The 25,219-nt window shown below is 53.6% G+C and overlaps 1 protein-coding gene across 4 annotated transcripts in view; it reads right to left on the bottom strand.

Moving 5' to 3' along the window:
- Nucleotides 1-980: 980 nt before the first annotated feature.
- Kiaa1671 (KIAA1671 ortholog) overlaps nucleotides 981-25,219 on the bottom strand; it is a 136,725-nt gene continuing 112,486 nt past the window's right edge. For 3 of the 4 annotated variants that reach the window (XM_021646324.2, XM_060382602.1, XM_021646326.2), the window contains 7 exons: nucleotides 14,391-14,509; nucleotides 10,387-10,630; nucleotides 8,472-8,652; nucleotides 7,336-7,454; nucleotides 6,663-6,805; nucleotides 6,013-6,095; nucleotides 981-4,870 (listed from right to left, as the gene is read on the bottom strand). In XM_021646324.2, coding sequence (XP_021501999.1) covers nucleotides 6,017-6,095; nucleotides 6,663-6,805; nucleotides 7,336-7,454; nucleotides 8,472-8,652; nucleotides 10,387-10,630; nucleotides 14,391-14,509 — 885 coding nt within the window. In that variant the 3' untranslated portion in view covers nucleotides 981-4,870; nucleotides 6,013-6,016. Of the gene's footprint in view, nucleotides 4,871-6,012; nucleotides 6,096-6,662; nucleotides 6,806-7,335; nucleotides 7,455-8,471; nucleotides 8,653-10,386; nucleotides 10,631-14,390; nucleotides 14,510-21,443; nucleotides 21,594-25,219 lie in introns of those variants that run through there. The other variant, XM_060382601.1, reaches the window with a different exon arrangement.

The following is a 25,219-nucleotide window of genomic DNA, read 5'->3' as shown; positions in this document are numbered from 1 at the left end:
TTCCTTCAGTGCCATCCTCTAGAAAACCGGCAGTATGCCTAAGTAGACTGTTGATGGGTTATCAATTAACATCCCTGGATAGGCCGTTGATTAGCCTCCCTGGATAGAGTCCTAATTAGCTTTAACGGAGGCAGCATAAAGCCATTTAGAAGGCAAGCTCATCGAAGGCCACGATGACCCGGAAACAAACCAGTACAACCAGCAGCAGCACACGCCATGGTTTCTACTTCAAACTCTTGCTGGAGTTCCTGCCTTGATGCGCCTCAGTCGAAGGATGGCGATGTGGAAGGGTTAGCCAATTAGCTCCTCCCTCAGGAGCCCATTACAGCAACAGGAAGGAAAGGAACAGCTAAGTTGTTAGCATCTCTGGGTTGGCTATCTACTCCCTCCCTGGCTCTGTTCCGTTACTGACTCTCATCATTCAGTAGCTGTTGATTAACTTCCCCGAATAGGCTAGCACTTGCCACCCCTGGGTAGACTATCAACGAGGCATTCATTGGGTAGGCTGTTGATTAACTTCCCTGGGTAAGCTAGCACTGGACGTTCTGGATGGCTTATTGCCTATCATTAGGTAGGCCGTTGATTAGCACCCCTGGCCTCTCCTCACCGGTGGCCCTAGCATCTCCTCCTTCCTGTAAAAACCAAGTGTTTCCACCCCTGCCTTTTCAGACAACCCTCCTGGAGACCATCCCGCCATAATTCTTACATAAACGCTGCCATCAGCACCCTCCCCGCTCCATTTTGTCGCCAAGAAGAACCAACAAGGACATTCTGCAGCCGGAAGGGAGCAGAATGGGGACTGCTTGGGCCTCAGTGGTCATCATCTCTTTTCCATGTCTCCCATGATGGATGGCCACATGTTTGGGCTTCCTTCTGCTGCCTGGACACATGGCTCAGTACAAAACCAGCCTGATGGTGTGTGGGAGGGCCAGAGCCAGGAGACCCCGTCACTTCCCCGAGGACAAGCAGCTTCAGCGGCACAACTGACATAAAAGCTTTATTTACTATTTTTGGAGTCTGGGTGCACCCCCTTTGTACATGCAGAGCTCACCCCATTTAGTGCAGTCAGCTGGATTCCCAACTGCTTGTCTGTGCCAGGAAAACCTCTTACGGTGACAAAATATAAAAGCGCAGGGGACATCCCGTCACTGTGGATCCCGGGAAGCCCCATTTGTTTTGACAGTAAAAATATAGGTTTTTATAGGTGTATTCTCAGTCACGACGTTAGGTCCTCCCTGGGACCGGCTACAGTGCCCGCTGTCCACCTTCATTCCGAAGTCCCGCAGCTTGTGGATTGGTAAGGCAGTTGTCAGAATGCTGCAGCCAGGGCTGGCACCTTTCGAGTCCTTCCCTGTCGTGGCGCAAGCGTCCCAGGCGGGACACGGAAGAACAGTTAGGAAAATATATCCTATATTCACATATAATTCCATTCTCCCATCCCAGCATACAGAGCGTGTCAAGGACCATGATCGCTCAAGAACAGAATAAGAAACAACTTGGTACAAATGCTTTCTGTAAATCGACATGTTACCTCTGCGAGCCCCATATAACAGAATCTGTAAGGCGACACGGGACACAAAAAACAGATTGTCGTCTACAGGATAGCAGATTTTTAGCTGGCTCGATGCTGCCAGGGATTGTCAGGGCATAGGTGACATTAATAGTTTAAGGAGACTCTTGGGGGGTAAAGGATTCAGACTGTGAGGTGTCACTCCCTGTGTGGGCCACAGGGGCGCTCTGGGGTGCAATGGAGGTCACAGGATAGGGACAGGGGCAGGTGAAGTCATGTCCTCCTGCCTGCTTCCTTCTGACATGGCTCCAGGCTTCTGGAACGTGGCTTTCCTGGCATGTCAGTGGGGGTCCTCTCTCACTGAGGAGATTGAGGCCAAGGCAACCTCAGAGATGCCACGTGGGCCCTGCTAGTCCCCTGGGACTCCCTCCATCTCGAGTCAAGAACCTGGATATTTGGAGACACGCCCCCTGCCAGGACATGGCGGTCGAAGGCACACTTGGAGGGTGCAGCTTCTGTTACCCAAATGATCTGCCAGGGTTGAATATTAACAAGGGGTGGGGGTGGCTTTTTACTCTTCAATCAATCCTAGGTCCAGGGTGAGCGATCGTAAAGCCAGGATTGACAAGGCAGCCCTTAGCCCCCTCACCACGACACACACACACACACACATACACACACACACACACACACACACACACACACACACCAGGACTGGCTGCGTTTCCCTCAACTAGGATTTTCCAATCATAGGAAATCATTTTCCAAAGACTACACTAGGATTTTTCTAATCCCTGCTCAGCGGCCAAGATTGAGGACCTAGGCCTATTCCCAACTTTCTTTGCTTTAGCAACTGCTTCCCGAAGATGGCCTCACTATAGGAGTCTAGACAGAATCCTTGGCTTGCTCCCCAAGGACACAAACCCCTCTCACCCTGTCTGTCCCTGCATCCTCCCCAAACCAGGCATCAGGTTAAGTTTTACATTACGTTCCCAATTCCCCAGGACCACCTGGTTTCTCTGCTGGAGCAGAGGACTGACCATAGTGCCATGCGATTTCATAGGGCAAAGGCCTCTGTGTGTGAGGCCAGGGACTATAGAGGAGAATGCTTATGTACAGGGTGAGGGTTGGGGTGGGGGTGGGGCACTTATCCAAAGGCCAGATGTCAAAATGCTGATGGGCAAAGACAGGGTCAGACCGAGCCCAGGTGGGGCTCTGCGGACAGCCAGAGACTCCAGGAGGGAGGGCTGGGGTGATGAGGTGTCTGAACTGCACACATAACTAAGGCATATCAGGTTCCTTTAACAGGAGGGTCCTGGGGAAACCCAGGGAGTAGGCATACAGGGTCCTTGCCAGGTTTAGAAAAGGGACTAAATGGGCCACTCAGCTCAGCAGGGGATCCGAGCATGGGCCTCTGCTCATTCTGCTGTGTTGACTCTGAGCTGGGGACACGGGAAAGGGCCTCCGCTTTCTCATGTAGCCAAGGATGGCCCTGAACTTCCATGCCTCCTCCTACCAGCTGGATGCTAAAATCACAGGTGTGTACCACCACACCTGATTGATGTGGTCCTTGGGGGACAGAACCCAGGACCTCCGTCTGTGGGATAAACACGCTCCACCCACAGAGCCACACCCTCAACCCTGCTAGTGTGTTTTAAAGGAAGTCCCTGGCAGACCACTGGGTCAAAATTGCTGCCGAATACAAAATGGATCTGAAAACAAAACAGAAAAACAGGAACTATGGAGGCGTCTTTGGGGAGACTGAATCATTTCAGAGGGCTTCACTACTACCTCGGGGAAGAAAGAGAATGAGTGTGAACAGATCATGGCTCCTGTCAGTAGCCAGCGCACAAGGTGGGGTACGGTGGGCCTGAGGGTCTCCTTGGTGGAGCCCGTAGGCACTGCGGCTGTGCGAAGCCAAAGACTCCATCCCTTCCCACCACACCCTGCCAAAAGGGAGAACAGGAAGAGGCGGGAAGGCAGAGAGGTGGTCCCGGGTGGGAGACGCAGAGCGCCACACCATTTGCAGGTGATGGGTTTACAGAGAATGACCTTTGCTGCTGAGGATGTCAGGGCAGCAGTGGGCACAGGTGCCAGGCAGGCATCCATCAGAACACCCAACCCAGGGCCCTCCACGGCCATGGGCCACCTTGGAACTGGCCAAGCATGTTGCCAAGGCAAGGTTGCAAAAGGGTCTCTGGAAGTTGGCGGCACGCGGGCGGCTGGCCTGGCGTGTCTGGGGTGCCGCCTGGTATTGGGGCTTGAGAGAAGAAAATGAGACAGAGTGGGTGGCCAGAGTCCGGAAGCTTCGAGACGCGCAGACGAGGACAACTTAGACCACATGGCCCAGCGTCGACAGGAGCCTGTCAGGCAGTTCAGTATCCAGATGGACCTCCACAATCAGCTGGTCAGCTGTGTCACGGATGGCGTGGTGAGGCCGTGTCCATTCTGACTTAGTTGGGTGTCCTCTCCATCGGGATACAGGTATTCAGAAAAGACCAGGAAGAAAGACGCCCAGAGCAGGTCTGGTATGAGCGGCCAAGGCACAGACCGTTCAGACTGAGGTTCGTAATGTTTGGGACTGAGGGGCGAAGGCCGCCCCACAGAAATCAGAGTGAGGCAGACATGGGCAAAGGGTGAAAGTCACAAGCTCTCATAGGCTTGGACAGCAATCAGGTGACCTGAGGCAACCGGACACTGTCCATCCCCTCCTGCTGTCAACGCCGAAACATATGCACATGTCAAGTTTCAAAGAAAATTGGCTGCATTATTGCTTTATCCCCTTCTAAAGCAAACACGGAAGCAGTGGGACACAGGCCAACTGTGCCCGTGGCCCCCACGGGAAGGACAGGTCTACAGACAGAATGAGGGAGCTGTGCTTACAAATCTGCATATAGGGCCTTAGTGGGGAGGGAAAAAAAGAGCCTGTCAAAAAGAAAAAAAAAAAAAAAAATCAAAACCCAACCCGGGAGACACCAGTGTAATGCTGAGACAGTGACCCTTGCCATCTGGGAACCATTCAAGCTTGCTTGTCAAAGTCTTCCCTGAAGGGAAGGAGCCCAGAGCCACCTCCCCAGCTGAGGGAACCCTGTAAGGTGTACTCGGAGGGCAGGAAGGCCACCGTCACACTACAGGCCGATCCACAGGCCTGGACACTTCTGCAAGGAGAGCTGGAAGATCCATCCGGGGACTGGAGCGCGTCCTGGGGCGGCAACTTCCTGTGGTGACTCGGACGGGGCTCAGCACAGTGTCTTCAGGGAGGAAAGTCCCAGGCACATGAGCGTGGCCAGGGAGGAGTGGGTGGCTTGGCCTCCGGTTCAGACGGTTAAGGCTTGAGTTTGTGGTGTAGTGATGTCCCATCTGCGGAGAAATGACAGTCCTTCATTAGCAGGGCATTTGGCAAGGTTCTCATCCTAGGCTGGGGCTCAGTGCAGAGGCCCTGAGTTCCACCCCTAAGTGTCACCTCTCCCAGGAAGGATGCGGAGGGAGGTGAGGACGGACTGAGCAAGTGAGCAGGCACTCTGACCAGATGCAATGAGCACCACCTCAGGGCTTTGGCTACCTCCAATGGGATATGGCTTGCTGAGACTGCAGCACAGATTTCGAAATCACTACAGAGGGCTCTGGACACTCTCCATAAAGCACGAACTATTTGGGGGTGATGGGTCATAAGCACAGAAGAGCACGTGAGGACCAGAACACAACTCCATACCTACACGCTAAACTCTGTGCCAGCGCCAACAACACACAATAAACACAAGCCCTGAACCCTACATCTCCACCCCGAGTGGACATGCTTTATCCATCCTTTGGAGTAACGACATACACACAAGTCCATCTACGTATGTAATTATGTGACCTGTGTAGTATGTAATTATGTCTGTAATGTCCCCACACTCCGCTAGGAATTACCAAGAGTGCGACAGACAGAGCCGGGGCAAGGTGGCCTGTGCAGCATCTCCAGGACACGGCCTAGGTCTCGAGCTCCAAGGCAAAAAAAAAAAAAAAAAAAAAGGCAAACTAGACCAGCAAGATGGTCTAACCGCACCACGTCCACTAGGTTTGGGCCTTGCTTTTTGTGATTCCGGAGGTGGCTCTCTCCTGGCCACACCCAGGCCAGCTTTTACAGCCCCCAGCCGCTGGCATGGGGGCCCCAGAGCCACATGGGCACTGCTGGCCGTGTGGGTGACGTGAGCAGGGCAGTTCACAACAATCTGAGTGTGTGACTGCTAAATAACTCAGCCAGCCCCACCCGTCTGTGCCACCCCCTATCCAGACCCTCAGCCGGAGGGCAACAGGAAGGTCAAGGTCATGAGGTCAGAGCCCTGCTTATCAGAAGCCCTCAGCTAGGTCCTTTACAGGTGTCTAGAACATTCACCCCTGGTCCCTTTGTGTGGCCTCCTCCCTCCCGAGGCGCCCCCAACCCAGCACCTCCGAGCTCCACCTGCGCTCCCCTGGGCTCACGAGGCTCTTTCCAGGTGCCGCAGCACAGCCCATCCTACCTGGTCAAGCTTGATTCTCATACAGGCTCTGCCTCTTCTTGGATTTCAGCTCCTTTAACCACTGGGGGGAGGGCTCCTCCGACCTGGAACCACAATGCCGGTGAGTCGAGTGAGCAGGCCGTAAGTCACCAAACCCATTTCACAGGTGAGGAGAGTGAGGCACGGAGCGGCCACGTGACTTTTTCAGCTCACACTGCACCTCACAGCATACCACCATAGGCTCTGGTCCTGAGAGCCGAGGCTGAGCTGCACAGGCCTCATCAGGGCTTGCCATCAGCCTGGCCGGGGTGAGGCAGCTGCCTCCTCCCTGAAGGGCAGCCAGCCAGTTCGGCTCACCCAAATCAAAAGTGCTTGTCAAACATAAGAGGAGGAAGGGTGCCTCAGTTTCCACTTAGTTGCAGGAGGCTGTTCGCGGCAGGGGTTCCTGGAAATAAGGCCTGGAGTTCTGAGTTAGATGGGAGAGGAGGGAGAGGAGAGGCCTCGGAATTCCTGCCATCTCCCCCTGGGCTGCAGTCCTAGCTGTCAGAGTGCAGGGTACACTCACAGGGAAAGCACTAATTCCAACACACAGCACACAGCACCCCATGGCACGCCGCAGCACCCGCAGCACCCCGATCTTGGGTGGGAAGTGTTCTTAACCCCATCCTCACCTCTCGTCTCTCTCCATGCTGGAAGGCAGCACCCGACTGCCCAGCGCCCCAGGCTGGAAGGGAGACTTTGGGGTCTTGGGCTGGGGTGTCCAGCTAGGAGACTCGCCAGGACTCTCCACTTCTGGCCTCTTGTGCAGCTGAGCCTGGGGAGAGAGGTGGGCTGAGTGTAGCTGTCTTCTGCGTGGGGACCAGCCTCACAGCGACGCCCCAGCCGAGCTGCAGAGTGATCCAGGCAGGAAGTATGGGGACTGAGAAGTCGACAGCCTCATCCGAGTGGAGGAGGCCCCAGCACACTCACCCCTGCATCTACACTAGAGTCCCATGGGCACATGGCAGGGGTGACTGTCCCCTGAGTTTGGAGAGGACAGGCTGGGAAGGGGTAACTTAGGACAGTGTGAGCGAGATTCCCCTGGAGAAGCTAGGCAGTGTCACAAGCCTGTCATTCCAGCATTCAGACAGCAGATGGAGGCAGGAGGATGGGTGTTTGGGAGGGGGAGTGAAAGCGGGGAGGAGAGGCTGGATGAATGAGAATCAACAGACAGGAAGGGAGAGAGAGGCTTAATGGATGGGTGGAAGGAGTGAGAGGAAGGAAAAGCACAGGATGAATCATGGGGTGTCAGACGGAAGGAAGGGTGGGCAGGAGGGAGGAGAGCGTGCAGACTACTCTTGGTACCTTCAGCACGGCTGGGTCCATGCCAGGGAACACTGGCATCCTCTGTGGATGGCTGACAGGAGTCCTCTCCACCCTAGGCGGCTCTTCATCCGACTCATCCTTCCTGGGCGACTTCTCCTCTATTGAGAGAAGCGTTCGAAGTCATTGGTGGTCCCTCCCACGGCTCAGGAAGACCAGGACACCCCTAGAGAGCTCTGCACTTGGGGACAAGCCCTGGGGACTGCTTCCTGCTCTCCCACCTGCTGAGAAATGGCTGCCACAGGCAGATCGCCTCCTTTGGGAGTCTGTATCCATCTCCCTGGGCTTTATTTTTTGAGACAGTCTCTCACTGGACCCAGAGATCACCAATTTGGATAGAAGAGCTGGTCAGCAACCCTCAGGAATCCATTTGTCTCTGTTTACTCAGGGCTTGGGTTATGGAAGTGCATGGGTGCTTGGGATTTGAACCTGATACTTCTGAAACAAACACTTTACCCATCCCACAGCCCTCCCCAGACATTTAATTTTCATTTGCTAGCACAGATGGACCAGGAGAAGGACCCACGTCCAAGCATTCGTCTAGGGGCTGATCAGAGGCTGCACTTGGCCATGTGACTGCCTGCTCTGTAGACCAGGCTGGCCCCAAAATAAGATATCCACCTGCCTCCTAAGTGCTGGGATTAAAGGTAGGTGCCATCACTGCCTGGCTCTCTGTTTTGTTTTAAATATTTTATTGTATGCATGCTCTATCTGCATGTACACCTGCTCGCCAGAAGAGGGCATCAGATGCCCATATAGATGGTTGTGAGCCACCATGTGGTTGCTGGGAATTGAACTCAGGACCTCTGGAAGAACAGCCGGTGCTCTTAGCTGCTGAGCCATCTCTCCAGCCCTGTTTTCTTTTGTTTTGTTTTTAAAGAGAGTCACAGTATATAGTCACAGCTGGCCTGGAGCTCACTCTGTAGGCCAGGCTGGTACCAAACTCAGAGCTACACCAGCCTCTGCCTCTGGAATGGCACCACCACACACATGCACAACACATGAAACACATAAAGCCCAACGTGAGACCACAGCTTCCTGGGTAACCGAGTCTCAGGGTTCAGCCTAAGCCTTCCCGCTCAGCGCAGGGCACGGTGGGATGCGGGAGGCGGGCGTACCTGTTGAGTCCTTGAACATCCACATGCTCATGCTGTGCGGCTCCTCTTCCAAAGGGGACCGGCCCTCGCACTCGCTGAACTGGCTGCGCCGCAGGGAGTGGGAGATGGGCGCCCGGCGACGGCTTCGCTTGCTCAGCTGCACCCGGGTCTTGAGGGCACTTGAATCGAGGACTGAGGTTTGCTTTGGGGGTGGCGGGAAGGAGAGAAAGCGTCAGTGGAGGGCGCCGTCCGCAGGCTGTGTGCAGCCTTGTTCACGCACGAGGTGCTCTCAGGGGCACACGGGCGGGTGTGTCACACTCTAATAGGACCCTCGATGCCCGGAGCCTGGGCTTCCCCCATGGAAACCATGCAGGCAGTGCCCAAGAACACTACTGGACCCACAGGACAAATGACACACAGGCTGCGACCTCACACAGGCGCGGGAGCAGGACTGTACCAGAAGCTCAATCTGCGCTTATTTTCTGTTTCATAAATAGCTGAATGCGCCTCTCAGTCTTTATGACAACAATGTTCATGGAGCCCCTGAGCTCTTCATTGTGGCCCCATGATAATCCAGGGTGCAGGGATCACCTACAGAGCTCCAGTAAAGGGGGTACTTCCATGTCTGCAGGTCCAGACGGAGACACCTCCAAACCTTCCCCACAGGAAACCCAAGTTCATGCATCCCACATGAGCCTCGGTTTACTCCATACTTAGGACCACCAGCATATGGGCAGACTCAGCAGCCATGCCAGCCTGCTAATCGAAAAGAAAGGCAGGGGATGTCGCCTCTTGGTTATCAGTGGGGACATGGGATGGAGCCAGCTCTCAGGAATCCAGGGCTGCCGGTGCTGCCCTTGCTGCTTACGATGGACTCTAAGAGGAAGTGCTCAGAGTTCTAGAAGAAACGTCCAGCAAGGTATCTGTGTCATGTGACCCGGATCGCATGCGCACATGAACCTCGGCAAGGCTTGGCAACAGTGAGACCTCAGTGTACATTTGCCGAGTTAATAACAGATCATACCACCAACTGAAATCCTTACAACAGCCATAGAGGTGGGCACCATGCCATGCCTGTTTATATTGCACAGTGTCCTGGAAGGCTGATCTTGGGTCTTCCTGTCTCCATGTTTACCTAGAGATTCCATAGGAAAGACCTTGGCCATGTGTAAGCTGTGAATCCCCTTGAAGGGGCACTAGGAGCTCCTCAAGGGCATTTGGAGCATCAACTGCCCCAGTGTAAGGCCAGGGGCTTGGCCACTGAGAGTGAGGGGCCCTTGCAGGCTCTCTCCATCCTCCTTGGAGACTATAGTGATGGCTCCCATCCTCCATCCTCCTTGCAGGCTACTACAGTGATGGTCCCATCCTCCATCCTCCATGGAGGTTAGTGTTTCTGGAGCACAGTGGGGTCCAGTTTGGGTTCTGAAGAGACTAGAATAGAACATCGTGTGACCCGGGGCTCGGGACAGTGGGCACCTGCATGGGACCTAGGCAAGCTCAGTGCTGGTGGACCCCAAGAAGGGGGCCTATGCCTGGAGTGGCTATCACAGAGAGCCCTTTCTCTGTGTTTGCTCTAGGCAGGCCTGGCTGTGTATGGCTGTCCGGGAGCAGCAAACCTCAGGTAGACCTGTGAGTGCTCACGGCACATTGTACCTTGGACACCTGTGATCCCCTTTGAGACTGTGGAGCTGGATGTGTGGGTTACTAGTGAGGAAGGAAGCAGAGCATCGGAGAGGTGAGGGCATTTTCCCCAAGACACACAATATTGTGGGAGCGTTCTATCCAACAGGGGGCTCCATGTCAAAGGCTGTGTCACTACAGGGGCTCCTGGCATACAGAGCCTGTCCTGGAGGGGTGAGAATCTCACACAGTCCCCTGATCCCTCTTAATAAATGACTGTTTCCATCCCAGCCGCCACCCCTGGCTGCAGGCTTACATGGATGAAGGAGAAGTCATCCTCTCCCTCTGCGGGGCACACCTCTGACGCGGGCAGCCCCTCTGGGCCATCTGTGGACTCCAGCTCAGAACTGGAACGGTCCACGCTGGAGCTGCGCCGGTCCCTGGAGCTGTCACGCTGCTCCACAGATGTGGACTCCGTGTACGAGGACAAGTGGCTGCCTGGGGGCTGCTGTCCTGCAGACGCAGCGCTGCTGTCAGGAGACGGGGACTCAGGGCCAAAGCTGCAAGGGAAGGCAGAAGGTGACAGTGCTCACAGAGGGTCCTAGAATGCCGAATCCCAAGCACAGGGGGTTGTGAGTGTGTGTGTGTGTGTGTGTGTGTGTGTGAGAGAGAGAGAGAGAGAGAGAGAGAGAGAGAGAGAGAGATCCTCCTCCTGGAAATAGCAGTCACGAGTCCATTGTCCTGTGAGACACCTGCACAGGTACAGAGTAGGGATGTTTCTTGGGCTCTAGAGACTACAAAACCCAACACAGGAGCTACTGGGAACAGGTGGCAGAGGAGAGCCAAGACCCAAACCAGGAGTGATGGTTAACACACCTGGAATCCTACAGAAGGAAGCAGAAGCAGGAGGGTCAGGGGCTGGAGGGCAACCTGGGCTATGCAGCAACCACCTGTGCCCAGAGAGGGGAGGGGGACACTTAAAAAATGAGAGGGACATGTACCATGGGGAGGTGTGTGGTAAATGTCGAGGCTCCGACGAGAAAGAGCATCAGGTACCTCAGAACTCAGGACCTTCCATGTGGATACCTGCTGGGACTCTTCAGTCTACCTCCTATGTCACCCACGGGGACCTTTCTAAAGACAAACTCACTTCACCCACTCTGTGTGCTCCTTTGATGACCTGTACAGCATCTCCCGTGATGTGGGGTCCCATGTGGGCAGCTCACACTGCATTTCCACTGGGCGATGGCGAGGCAGGTCAGAGAGCCCCTAATAACCAGCCCAGAAGACTGAACCTCAGGCAGCCCAACAGCTGCCTCCTCAGCCAGCCAGCCACTCAATCATTCATTCATTCAGTCAGCCAGCCAGCCAACCAGTCAGACAGTCAGTCAGTCAGTCAGCCAACCAGTCAGCTAAGCAGTCAGTCAGTCAGTCAGCCAGCCAGCCAGCCAGTCAGCCAACCAGTCAACCAGTCAGTCAGTCAGCCAACCAGTCAGCTAAGCAGTCAGTCAGTCAGTCAGTCAGCCAACCAGTCAGCTAAGCAGTCAGTCAGTCAGTCAGTCAGCCAGCCAGCCAGCCAGTCAGCCAACCAGTCAACCAGTCAGTCAGTCAGCCAACCAGTCAGCTAACCAATCAGTTAGTCAGTCAGCCAGTCACCCACCCAGCCAGCCAGCCATTCAATTAATCAGCTAACCAGTCAGTCAGTCAGTCAGTCAGTCATTTAATCACTCACTCACTCACCCACCCATCCACCCAGTCATTCAGCACTCAGTCATTCATTCTCTCCTTCACTCTCTCCCTCCCTCCCCACCTCAGCCACTCACTTAATCATTCACTCATTCTTTCATGCACTCACCCACTCAGTCCCTCACTTACTCACTCACTCAGTGGAGACCTAATGGGTACCTACTCTTCCGGGCATCATGTGAAAAATGGTATCACTCACCCAAGAGGTTGTATATTATTTAAAACTCTATAATCCTAAAAGGCCATGAACAGGAGTAACCTCATGAAATATGAATGCTGTTATAGATAAGGAAACTGAGGCACAGTGGTGCCATCCTGCTTAGATGAAGGGGTGACACAGGGTCTAACACAAGGACCCACATCCCTGTCCGCCCTCATCTTCTCAAATGCCTTCTTGTGAGGAGATACATTCAAGTAACCAAGACCACTGAAGATGGAAACAATTGTAACCATGCCCTCATGAAGATGGAAACATTATAACAAGGCTTCTCCTCACCAGAGGGTTTAGAAAATGTTGCAGGGGGCTCATCTGACAAGCTTTGACCTGAGAGCCCCTGCCCCTGTACCCTGGAAAGAACCCTCAATCCTGGAGTCCCAGTTGCATATTTCAGACTCCAAGAGGCTTTCATGGTTGAGGTTGTGAGGAAAGGCTGAGGGAAGTACCACCCTCCAGGCAGCAGGGGGCACCACGATCCACCACAAGAAAGCCTGGCCCTGCAGGGCAAGTTCCTCTGAGGACAGCAGGGGGTGCCCAGCATTGGGAGCGCCAAAGTCTCAGCTGGGAAAAGTGGGAATAGGGCCCTCAGAGACCGCAGGGCTCAGGGTTCCTTAGGAGACAGGCACAGATGACCAGACGGTTGGCTGCTTCCACAGGGATGCTTACGCTCACCTGAGGAAGCCCACTACACATAAACCACGGGTTAGGAGGCGGGGAGTTAGAGGCAGCGAGAGTCCGGCTGGTTGGCTCCTCTTATCCATTTTAATCCAGCTTTAACTGGTAAGCTCAGACAGTGTGACCCAGCAATGAACCAACTGAGCAGTCAGAGGCCCCAGAGGTGGGAGAGATGGGGACCTGGGTTTAAGCCCAGCTCACTGATATATGTGTGTGTTCTCTGCTAAGGTCCCTGCCTCTCTCTGGGCCTCTGTTTCCCAGCCTGCCATGATGTCCACAGACCACAGGGCTAGTCAGGCCAGTCACGCAGGAGCTGAACTGAGCCTGCAGCGGATGCCAGAGCACCCGTCCTTTCTGTGGAGGAGGAGGGTGCCATGGGGAGAGTCATCTCATCCAACAGGCACCCCTGAGGGAGGGGTGGGTCCTCTTCTCTGCCACCTCCCTCGAGCACTTTGCAATAGCTGTTCCAGGGTTCCCTCCCAGCCAGGCAGAAGGGGTCCCGCAAGCCGTACACAGGTTCATGTCGCTTACGGAATAGTTTGTAGACTATGCATCAACACATGCACAGATTCCTGACGGCGGAAACAGAAATGCAGTTCTGACCCCGGGGCCGAAACCAGTTCTTTGGTTTTCCACTATGATGGTGGTTATTCCTGTTCATTGCTGTGCTTGTTTGTTTCCTGGGCTTGGGGGTGGAACCTGGGGCTGCAGTCAGCCGGTCTTCGGCATGTTTATATAGCGGAAAAAGCACACAGGGCCCGAAGCGTACCACAGTGGCAAACACTAGCCTCACAACGCTGTGAGGTCGGCCCCAGTGTCTGACAACAGAGTTCAGGCGTTGACGATGTGACACAACTTTGTTGTCTGCAAGTGTTTTAAGACGTGTGTGGAGCTGACCTCTGGTCTGACAAGCCTGAGAACATTTCGCCACCTCAAGGTCCCCGACCGTCACCTGCGCCCCTGATCCTGTTTGCAGCGGTATTTACTTGGTCTGTCCCTGCGGGTCAGCCTGTCACCGTGTGGATGTCTGTGTGTCTGTCCTTACGGGTCTGACTGCCTCTGAGTGCTCCTGGCTGTGTCCACACTACTTGCCTGTCAATACTTTGTACTTTATTTCCATCTTTTCGTGGCTGTCTAACGCCCTTTGTATAACAATGGCTTCCTCCTGTTACAATTTCTTAAAATAAAGAGATTTCTGAGTCAGCCGCATGGGCTCTGTGCTGGAGAGTTTTATGTCAACTTGACACCAGCTCGAGTTAGCTGAGAGGAGGGAGCCTCAATTCAGAACATGCCCCTGTAAGATCAGCCTGTGGGGCATCTTCTTAATTAGCGGTCAATGCGGGAGGGCTCAGCCCAGTGTGGGTGGGGCCACCCCAGTCTGGTGGTTCCTGGGTTCTATTAGAAAGCAAGCTGAGCAAGCCATGTGGAGCAAGCCAGTGAGCAGCACCCTCCACAGCCTCTGCATCAGCTCCTGCCTCCAGGTTCCTGCCCTGCTTGAGCTCCTGTCCTGACTTCCTCCCATGGTGAACTGTGATGTGGAAGTGTAAACCACAGAAACTCTTTCCTCCCCAAGTTTCTTTAGGTCAAGGTGTTAACCACAGCAACAGAGACCCTAACCAAGGGAGACTCTGCCCCGTCCAGGCCACCTGGAGCCCAGCAGCCTGGCCCAGGTGTGTGCCTACCTGGCCCCATTCTGGTGCTGGTCTGCCCAGGTCCCATACTGGCTGTCGGCTTCGTGCACGAGGGTGTCAGTGTCCTTGGCCTCGGGTGCTCGCCTGGAGAAACACTGCTTCAGCTGGTTCTGCAAGGACACGGGAGGGATTCAGGCAGGACCCACAGTACCCTGCTCCCCGCTGCCCCAGACGTGGCTCCCCAGGTCAGAACAAAGGAGACCAATGTCCTGGACTGCCAACACATGACAGGAAGTGGTACTTTCCGGGCTCAGATGGGCACCCTGGCAAAGACTGTGTCTTGGTTCCAGTATGGAATGTCCCCCCATGGTGCCTCTATGTGAATGCTTGGTCCCCATTTGGAAGGTTATGAAATCTTTGGGGAATAAGGCCTGGCCAGGAGTGTGGGCTGCTGAAGGCTGGCCTGAAGTGATCCCGTCCTACTTCCTGCCTGAGCTCTCTGCTTCCAGATCCTCCATGATATGAATAAATTTCTACCACCCAGGGCTAAGTAGCTCCTGTGGCCAGGCCTTCCCAGCACAGTGGGCTGTGCCCTCTGGAACCCTGAGCAGAGAAAACCTCCCCTCCATGAGCCAGGATCTTGACACAGTAGCAAGAAAAGTAACTAACGCAGAGCCAGGTAAGGGTCCTGCTGGGTAGTCCCAGCCAACACAGTACAGGTGTCTCCTGCAATGTTCTAGAGATACCAGGCAGGCCTGTTCCCGCCTCCCAGCACTGTCCAGCCGGGCAGCCACACAGCACTGACCCTGAGCCTGCGTCAAGTCACCTGACATGAGGCCACCTCAGGCGCTCAGGCCAACCCTACTTTACAGTTGAGAAAGTGACGCCCTGGACGGGTGGTGTGACTTGCAGGCTGGGAGCAAGGGGACAGGTCATCACAGAGCCAGCTGCGGGCCCAGTCCACTGCCTGGCATGGGGAGGTGTGTGTGTGAGTCACCATAACACCTGCATCTCTGACTTCCCCACTCATCGGGGTGGTACAGGTCTTCTCCTGTATTGTCACCATGGAAACCAGCCACCATGCCCTGGAGCTCTCAAGAGTAAGCAGAGGTGGCCTTGGGTGGGCTACTTAACCAGCAGTGATTCAGGCCGTCTCTCAGCCTGGCCTTTCACGAGGCGCTATCATCTTTCAGTGAGGACTCTGGGACAGGGGGTGGGGGGGAGGAAGGAGAAGATCTGGGGGTGGGGAAGGAGGAGGGAGATCATCCTGGCATGGCTTCGGCCCTCCCAGCCCTCCCTCTTCAGACCATCTCAGCTGAACAACAGAACACACCAGCATCAGGAACAGCCTTTCTGTGTGGCCTCGGGGCCTACGCCCACCTCTGTGGCAAAGGATTTACACTGGGAGTTTGAGGGGGGGGCTCAGTGGTAGAGTGTCAGTATTACATATGCTTTCTTATATAGAGACATATGTACACCCCCACACACAATATATACAGACAGACAGACAGATACATATACACAGGCACACACACACAAATTACAGTGAACATTTAAAAATAACCCACCATCCAAACACAACATCCTGATTGACTCCCGTCTGGGATTTTTCTGTGGGCCAGTCCCTCCACATGCTCCTTGGTGGCCAGAGAACATCCCTCTGTGTGGGGCACGGTGCCAGTCACATAACCAGTCCCAAGGGCAGTGACGTCTAAGCAGTTGTCTGTTTTCACACTCACGGTCAGCCACAGGGCACACATCCTCAGGCTGTCAGAGGATCTCCGTGCACAGTCCCCTGGACACCCTGAGCACAGCATGGCCCAAGACGGCGGATGGCTCCCCTGTCCTATGGTAGCACAGCGGACGGACATGCATGCTGGGGGGGTGCTGGGCGGCACCCAAGCTCATGGGACATGCTCCAGGGCCTGGCACCCTTGGCTTCTCCCTAAGACTCAGGACCAGATGTGGCAACATCCGGAGCAGGTGTCACGGATCTATCCCTCCCTGACTCCATCTCACCTCAGTACCAACGCCTTCTGGGAGCTTTCATGGCTGCAAGGCCCCACAGGCAGCCACTTCCCAAAGGACGTGCAACTCTTAAGCTTTCTAGAAAGCCTTGCATTCAGAGTTTGCCTGAAGGCAAGGCCTGCTGGTTGGGTTCTGTCTCAGCTCTGCCCAAGCTCCCTAAGCACAGGTGACGCTGGGCAAGCAGACAGGCAAAAGCAAGCAAAGGCCCCCTGCAGCGGCTGCCTCCAGGCATCACTGGACCAAAGCATATCCCTGTGGTGTCCTTCTGGTGCAGACGGCACAATCTGGGGCCAATAGCATCCTTTCCGATGTAGAGGCGGGGCCTCCCCTGCCAAGAGCCCTCTTCTGAGACAGGAGTACTACATGGCGACTTCCTGTGACATAAATGGCGAGACTGTACAGTCGCTTTGCACAGGCCCTTTGCACAGGTCTGACATGGATAGCAGCTGAGACCTCTGGTGATAAGGAGAAAATCCCATTTCTGCCAAATGGTAGAAGAGACAGGATGAGCCTGAAGGTAAGATAAGGAGGTGAAGGAACAGCTGCACCCTGAGGGCGGCCTCTTCTTAGCCTGAAGCTGCTCCCTCCCTTGATACAAGGGCTGAGAGAGGCTAAAGCCCTGTCTCTAGGCTCTCAGAATTCTAAGTCAAAAGTGTGGCTCCTTGCCTCCCTACGGCAGCACAGGCCTTCGGCCCACCAGTCCAAAGCCTTGGCCATGGTCATGCCTCCATTCGAAGCCCTCCCTACTGTGACTGAATGCTGAACCCTGCATTCCTGGCCTCTGGGGAGAAAACGGGCCCTTCCCTTTCTTCCCTTCCATTGCCCTCCTCCACACAGCTGCAAGCCTCCACAGCCCCTGCACTGTTAGTTCCTCTCAAAAGCCCGGATAAAACGAGTCCCCTTTCAAGTGCTTTTATGTAAGCGACAAAGAAGAACCCGCAAAAGACACCTAGTGTTCTCTGGTGACACAGGCAGGTGCATGTCTGAAAACACAGGTAACAAGCTTGGTGGGGTTGGTTCATGCATGTAATCCCAGCACTTAAGAGTCTGAGGTAGGAGGATTGCCATGAGTTCAATGCTAATCTGGGCTACACAGTGAGGTCTAGGCTAGCCAGAGCTTTGTTTCAAGAACCCATCTCAAAAATTTAAAAACAAAACAGGCACAAGCAATGGAAAGAAGGGCAGGGAGCCAGGTCTAGGCAGGACCAAGCCATCAACACCTCGACCTCTGCCATAGCTCTGCTAACTCTCAAATGAGGGGAAGCAAATCCCAGTCAACAGACCCTGGATGCCCCTGGAAGACGGTTCACTATGCCCTTCATCTGCAGAGGAAGAAACAGAGGCACAGGAACTGGGCAGAAAGTAGCTCTCAGTTTCCAAGGAGAGGAGGGGCCTGGAAGATGGGGGCTCTGCATGGGACCCACAGTTTTCTCCAGACCCCCAACCAACACCTACTAGCTCCTCCTTTCCCACAATGCTCCAGGAGGTTCTGAGAAGGACACACACAAAGAAAAACAATGCTCTGAAACCTCCAGGAAGGCCAGGCATGGCAGCACACGGCCTTTAATCCCAGCACTCTGGAGGGATCTCTAAAAGTGTGAAGCCAGCTTGGTCTACAAAGCAAATTCCAGGATAGCCAGAGCTATTACACAGAGAAACCCTGTCTTGGAAATAAAGAGAGAGAGAGAGAGAGAGAGAGAGAGAGAGAGAGAGAGAGAGAGAGAGAGAAGAGAAAGAGGGTGGGGAGAGAGAGAGAGAGACCCTCCAGAATCTGGAATTTGAAAACCCACCAGCTCAGCCCAGCAACTCGCCAAGCCCCAGGACCAGGGTGGGTGGAAGTCCCTCCCGGGGTTTGTACCAGAGAGATCAGGCTAGCACACACCTCTAACGTTTGGCTGAAACAAGTTAGAACATACATCTCCCAGTTTAAAACCTGCAGGTTTAGCTGAATCAGCAGGCCTAGTCCCAGAAGTTCATCTCAGGGAGATGAGCAAGCACACTCAGGTTCCAGAACACAGCTGCTCCCAGCAGGATTGGCCATCATTGCAAAACATCAACCACAGCCTAGGTGGGGAAGAGGGCGGGGACCTTGGAATGTGACACCCATGCCGTTCGGTAGAAAACGACATGCATCCAGAATTCGGTAGAAAACGACATGCATCCAGAATGTGTGCATCCTAAAGAGATGTGTCCCCAACACCAGAAAACAGAATTACGAAGGGTCCCAAGAAGAACGTGCTGGGAAAGAGGTTTCGTCTAAAGAAACAAGCACATGTGAGCGTAAGCAAAGAAATACCTAGAACAGATGGGCTCACAGTTGTGCTAAGGGTGAGTCCACTCCTTACGGACCGTGACTTAGCACGCACACTTAGATCATCGCCTTCTGCGTGAATCCCGAGATGGAACTGAATAAAGCCAAATCCTACATTTTTGTTGTTGTTGTTTGTTTTTTCAGACAGGGTTTGTCTGTGTAGCCCTGGCTGTGCTGGAACTTTGTAGACCAGGCTGGCCTCGAACTCAGAGAGATCCTCCTGCCCCTGCCTCCCCGAGCGCTGGGATTGTAGGTATGCACCACTGCGCCTGGCAAATCCTACTTTTTCCGTACTGTCCTGTTATACACATCGTGAATTAAGAACAAATCAGAAGGGGCTTTTCACTCATTAATCTACCCCAGGGTTATTCAGCTTCTACGAAGAACCAGACGGCACCTGTTTTGGGTCTCTGGCTAATGGTGACTCCTCCATTAGTAAGAGGGCAGTGAAGGCTAGTGTGACGGTCAATATCATTGTTGATTTGCCAGGATCTCGATTGGCCCGGGGGGTCTGTGAGGGGCTTAAGTTAGATGGAAGACCCGCCCTCCCGAGGGCTGGGGTCTCAGACTGAGTCAAAAAGGAGAAAGCCAGCTGAGCACCAGTGTCCCCCTCTCCCTGCTGCCTGACTGTGGAAGCCGTTGCTTTCCTGGGCATTTTGTGGAAGTGGCAGAGTCGTAACCAACACACCTGGTAAGTAAACAACTGCCCCTGCCCAGGGCCATGAAGCTCGGTTACAAGCAAGAGGTGGAGAGGCTGCGTGTGCCCTACGGCAGAGCTTTGCTGACTCCAGATCTGGCCCAAGGCCTTGGGGAGATGCCAGGCCTGTAGTAGTTGCTGAGTAAATATGCTGGGGATACATGTCTCTAGAAATGTATACATACATATATATATACTATAAAGTGAGTGGGAATGAGTTCCCGAGCCAGGGAAGCCGATGTTGTGGGGGAGGAATAGGGAGCACACTATGCCTGCAGCGATTTGAGTGTGTGACACGTCTCCTAAGAAAGAGCCTTGAGTCAAGCGTCCACAGCTGACAGAGCAGTTCCGAGGAATTCGAGAAGCCTGCCCCTCACCCCCAGCCACTCTACACCCCGGCGTGTGCGGAGCTGTGCAGTCATGGGCCCTGTGGGCATGGGGACACCTGCTCTGTCCCATTCCTCCCAAGCAACGTCCCCTCCCATGCCCAGGTCATCCTGGGAACACCAAGGTCGTGTCATTACTCATCTCATTGAACCTGTGGTGTCGGACTCATCTCACAGGGGAAATGGTTCAGAGAAGGGATTCCACAGGCTCCAGATCACCCACTTTTCTAGGAAGAGGTAGGACTGGAGCGTGACCCTGGGTCTGATGGATGCCCAGGAGTGTGTACATTCCTGGCTTTTCTGGCTCTGAGGCCGTCGGGTATCTGCAGCCACTTCTCAGATAGGGTGAGGGCCAAGCAAGACATGTACTTAGTGACGAGCACCCAATAACCAGGCAGGAGGGAGAGGGGAAGGAAGCAGACAGACTCCTGGAGGACAGCTCCAGCCAGGCAGAGATGACACTGAGGCTCAACACAGGGCAGGGGCCTCAGGACCAGGAGGCTGGATGTGCCCCCACAGCTCTGTGGTTCTGCCCACACTATGTGCCCACTTGGGGCACAGCTCGATAGTTCTGCTCACACAACTGTGTGCACTAGGCCGCCCTCCTGACACTGCCCAAGCCTTAGCGTCACCTCCTGCTGAGTCTGAGTGTGTGGTGGATGGCTTCAGTGTTGCTCTGCAGCTTCAGAGGAAAAGATGATATCCACTCCCGGGGGCTGAACCAAACCTGGCTTCATAACACTTGGTAGATCAGCTAATAGGGTCTGTCCACGAGCAGCTCACACCTCAGCCTGTTGCACTGCAGACACGAAATGGACTCGTCCCTATACTGTCACGTGTAGGGTGGGGCAAGCTAACCGTTCTGAGCAAGACTCTGTGGCCCAGCAACCCTGGGCAAAGCCAGCTCTGCCATTTGCTAGCTGCAACAGCCCCCTGCAACCTAGAAGAGGGTGCTCAGGGTTCAGTGGGGGTCTGCTAAGTATCTGACTAGAGTTTGCACACACTTGGCATAAGGGCAGTGCTGAGCAGAGGCTGGTACATGATGCGATGCCCAGGCCTGCTGGCCAGCTGCTCAGATATCTCGACACTGATAACACCCTAACAGATTCACCATTCAGCTAAGACCCAACAGGCCCCTTAGGGACCCAGCCCTTCCAGGTGGCCCCCTGTAAGAGCAGCAGGGGAGGAAGCCTTGTCATAAACCAATCCAGGCTTCAGGTCTGCTCAGCAGGGAGCCGTCACCATAGAACACTGGCTCTGGCAGAGACACTCTGTCTCCATCTCCTTAGGACAAGCTCTTCCCTAAGTGACGGGAACATATCAGGCAGTTGGTCTGCAGGAGGAGGGTTTGGTTTCAGGGTTGGGTGTGTGGACCAGGCTTTTGGGAAGGCTATAAAGGGAGGTGACAGCTGGGCCGAGAGGCTGAGTCCTGGAGAACCCCTGGGGCCTGCGCTCTGTGTATGAGATAAGAGTATAAAAGCTCTCTCAGCTTACACTGGAAATCTGTCCTGAGAAGTGTGGCTCAATATATATCTGAAGTGGAAAATACCATGAACACACCTCAGCCACTGTAGGTCCCAGCCTAGCCTGGCCTAAGCCAACAAGGGGAAAGTCCACGGGAGCCCACGAATGGCTGACCACACCCACACGAGCCCAGTTCAACAAGAAGTGTTAAGTTTCACCTTCGAGAGTACTTGCTGCTGTTGCAGAGGACATGGCACATCAGATGGCTCACAACCACCTACGCTTCTAGCTCCAGGGGATCTACTGCCCCCTTCTGCTCTCCAAGTATACCTGCACACATGTGAGATATACATGGGATTAAAAATAAATAAAGCTTTAGAAAGAAGAAAAGGCATCATGTTGCTGAGTTTCTGGAGTTATCTTATTCAGAAATCAGGAACAGCTGACCGTACTGAAAATTCTTAAGAACCGTGGACACACGCAGCTCAAGGCCATGTCACGTGCCTTATGTGGGTTCTCTGCTAGGGGTGTCCCACCTTTTGACATTGGGTCTGGTACAGTCACAGCTATTCTGGGACGGCCTATGGGCGGCAGGTTAGACATCTCTAACTCCCATAACAGATACTGTCAATATCCCACAGATGAGACGAGGAAGCCGAAGCTGAGATATTAAACAGAAAAAATAACACACACTGAATCCCAAGACTCAGGAGTATCTGTGACTTCCACTCTCCAGGTAAGGAAAATGAGGCATAGGAAGGAGTGGCCCTGGAGCTACTCACGCCACACCCCAAACATTGCTGCTCCAGGAAGTGCCTCCTGACTGCCCTCCAAAGCAACTTAGAGGAGAAGAAGTTAATTCTCAGGGCTCCAGGGTACAGTCTACCAGGGCTGGGAGGCTACTGTGACAAGAGCTTCTAGCAGATGGTCACACTGTATCCACAATCAGGAAGTGGAGAGCTACAAATGTCTGCACTCAACTCCCTTTCTCCTTTTTATACAGTCCAGGGTCCCTGCCTAGGGAATAGTGCCACCCACAGTGGGCCGGACTTCCTACATCAGTTAACCCATCAAGAACAGTCCCTAAGGGCAGGCCCACAGACTCAAAACTGTGAGCCAGGGGAGGGTCCGTGCAAGAGTCTGTTCACCCTTAAACCCTAGGGCCATGTTCAGAGAGGCCTACAGGGACAGGAGAGACCAATTCTGGGTAGGTGAATGAATAAATGAATGAACCCAGACAACCATCACCTGCCTGCTCTCTAGTGTCTATGAACATTGTTTACCTTTCAGCTTGTCACTCAGACCTTCCTGATATGTCACAGGGTGTCATTTTTTTCACATCTATTTCTAAATTGTAACTCCTATTGACTTAAAAAGCTATTTTACAGGCTGGAGAGATGGCTCAGTGGTTAAGAGCACTGGCTGCTCTTCCAGAGGTCCTGAGTTCAATTCCCAGCAACCACATGGTGGCTCACAACCATCTATAAAGAGTGTCCTCTTCTGGCATGCAGGCAGAACATTGTATATATAATAAATAAATAAATCTTAAGAAAAAAGCTATTTTACGTGAATAGGTGTTTCACTGTAAGTAGCCTGTGCACCATGTGCATGCAGTTCTCTCAGAGGCCAGAAGAGGGCATCAGATCCCTGGAAATGGAGTTACAGGTGCTTGTGAGCCACCATGCGAGTGCTGGGATTTGAACCTGAGTCCTCTGGAAGAACAGCCAGTGATTTTAACCACTAAGCCATCTCTCCAGTCCCTTATTAACTCTATGAAATAAGCACTGCATGGATGAAGCCATGAACTCAGGTGGCTGGGGGATACATCTTTCACCTTACAAAATAGGAGAAGTTGATAGGGACAGAATTCCCAGCCAGCAGCGGCAAGGGACTAGCTCATTCTGGAAAGGTCCTGTCCCTTACACAGAAACAGTTCTGAAGTTTAAAGAAATGTTATTAATAATTTCTAAAGTTCTATGGTAAAGAGCCAAGAGAAAGTAAGTTCGGAGTTTTAAAAACCCATTTAACCTAAATTATTGAACACATTGTAAGGAAGCCATCTCATTGTTAGAAAGGCAGGTTAAAAGGAAAGAGCAAGGCATGTGTCCAGCTAGGAAACAACCTCAAAGACATGCTGTGCAGAGGAAAGCAAGGGTCTGCAGAGATGCCTCACAGGTTAAGAGCACCTACTGCTCTTGCAGAAGACCCAAGTTCAAATATCACACCCATGTCAGGAAGCTCACAACTCCCTATAGCGCCAGCTCCATAAGATCTGACTCTGTCCACACCACACACACACACACACACACAACACATATATGCCTCCTCTCTCACACACACACCCCAAAAATCTTTTTTTTTTAATAGAGGATTATGGAGTAGGAACAGAGGCAGCTTTGGGGAGAGAAAAGACAATATTTGAAAACAGACAAAGGTACCAGGCCCCAGGAAAACAGCAGGAGCAGGAGGAGGCAGTGGCATGGAGAGGGAGAGAGAGTTGTGGCCTCCCATTCTGCCTCCTTGTGCATTCTGTAACACACGGGGACCCAGGCTTAGGGAGCCCGAGACTGCCGTCTCCACTGTCTCCTCACTACCCCCAGTGCCTCCACACACCCCCGCCCCCAGGGATTCTTAAAACAGCCCTAGCGAGCCAAACTTGACTTCCCTTTTCATACATCACATGTCAACTCTCTCCTGATTTATTTCGGGCAAGGGACGGCTCGTCAGGCGACAGCGTTGCAGCGGGAACAGAAGTGTGAGCCCAAAGCAGCAAGCTGGGTGTGTCACCGTGGCCTCGTGACCAACCCCCAGTCCTCCCAAGTAAGAGTGAACTCTCCCTTGGACATGACACGGCCACCGGCTCAGCCATGACTTGTGGGGACAATCGCATTGCAATGTCGCCATGTGGTCCATCCCCAGTGCTCCTAACTTACAAAACTGGATTTGTACAAACGCAGATACCTGCCCACACACAGGCACAGACACAAATGAATGCACCCCAAACATACACGCACACAAATACACTTACAATGCCTACACATTACATGCATATTCAAATACATATTCAAATGCAGACACACACACAAGTATGTACAACAAAATATGTGCACACCTGTAACTCCCAAATACCCTCAAGCACCCAACACACTAATACAGACACAGATACACAAATGCATACACACAGAAGACATATCCACAATCATACTACATACGCATGGGGCAATCCCGCACAATCACTTTTAGTGAGAAAAAATACTGTCCTATGGCTGTTCATCCTGTAAGTGTGCCTGATTCCCATATAGCAGCTCACCATCCTGTGGGAATGAAACCATGTGGCCACTGAAAACGGGGGACATGCCACCAAAATGGGTCAGCGGGTAAGGGTATTTGCAACCCAAGCGCGACTTCCGGTACCCACACGGCAGGAGGAAACCTGTGCTCTGGCCTTCACATCTGCACCACAGCACACACACAGCTCACACACACCAGATGGAAAAGCAGAGTACCAGGCTTGTGTGGGAAGATGATAGGGGCATAGCAGAATCAGGGGAGTGGCGTCAGAAAGAGCAAAGACAGGATGGGGTCCTAGATCCCTGGCCCTCGGGGGCACCCTGGAAAGGTTTCCTGTCCAAAGGAAGTAGACTCTCCTGACTGAGATCATACACACATCCACAGCAGCCAGACAAAGGGCTTGGAGCAGGGCATGCAACATGGCCCAGGCCTTGAAGAGGGTCAGATTCAGAGAAGTGTGTGATTGGGGGAGGCAGGGCAGGTGGGGACGCTCACCTATAAAAGCACTCACTGCTGTGGGGCTGTGATGGGAGCTGGCCGCAGGCCTGCACGGGACGGTCCAAGAGGTGGGCTGAGCAGAAGAGCTCAGAGCAAGGCCCAGCTGGAGCATCCTTCCCAGGGGAGGAGAGCAGCGGTCCTCTGCTGATGAACACAGGGCCCAGGGCAGAAGGAAACCAGCTGCCCCGCCATCTTGCCTGAGAGT

Source organism: Meriones unguiculatus, chromosome 4, assembly GCF_030254825.1.
Source record: "Meriones unguiculatus strain TT.TT164.6M chromosome 4, Bangor_MerUng_6.1, whole genome shotgun sequence".
Lineage (NCBI taxonomy): Eukaryota > Metazoa > Chordata > Mammalia > Rodentia > Muridae > Meriones > Meriones unguiculatus.
The sequence above is the reverse complement of the archived record's forward strand: the minus strand, read 5'-3'. Positions and strand labels throughout refer to the sequence as shown.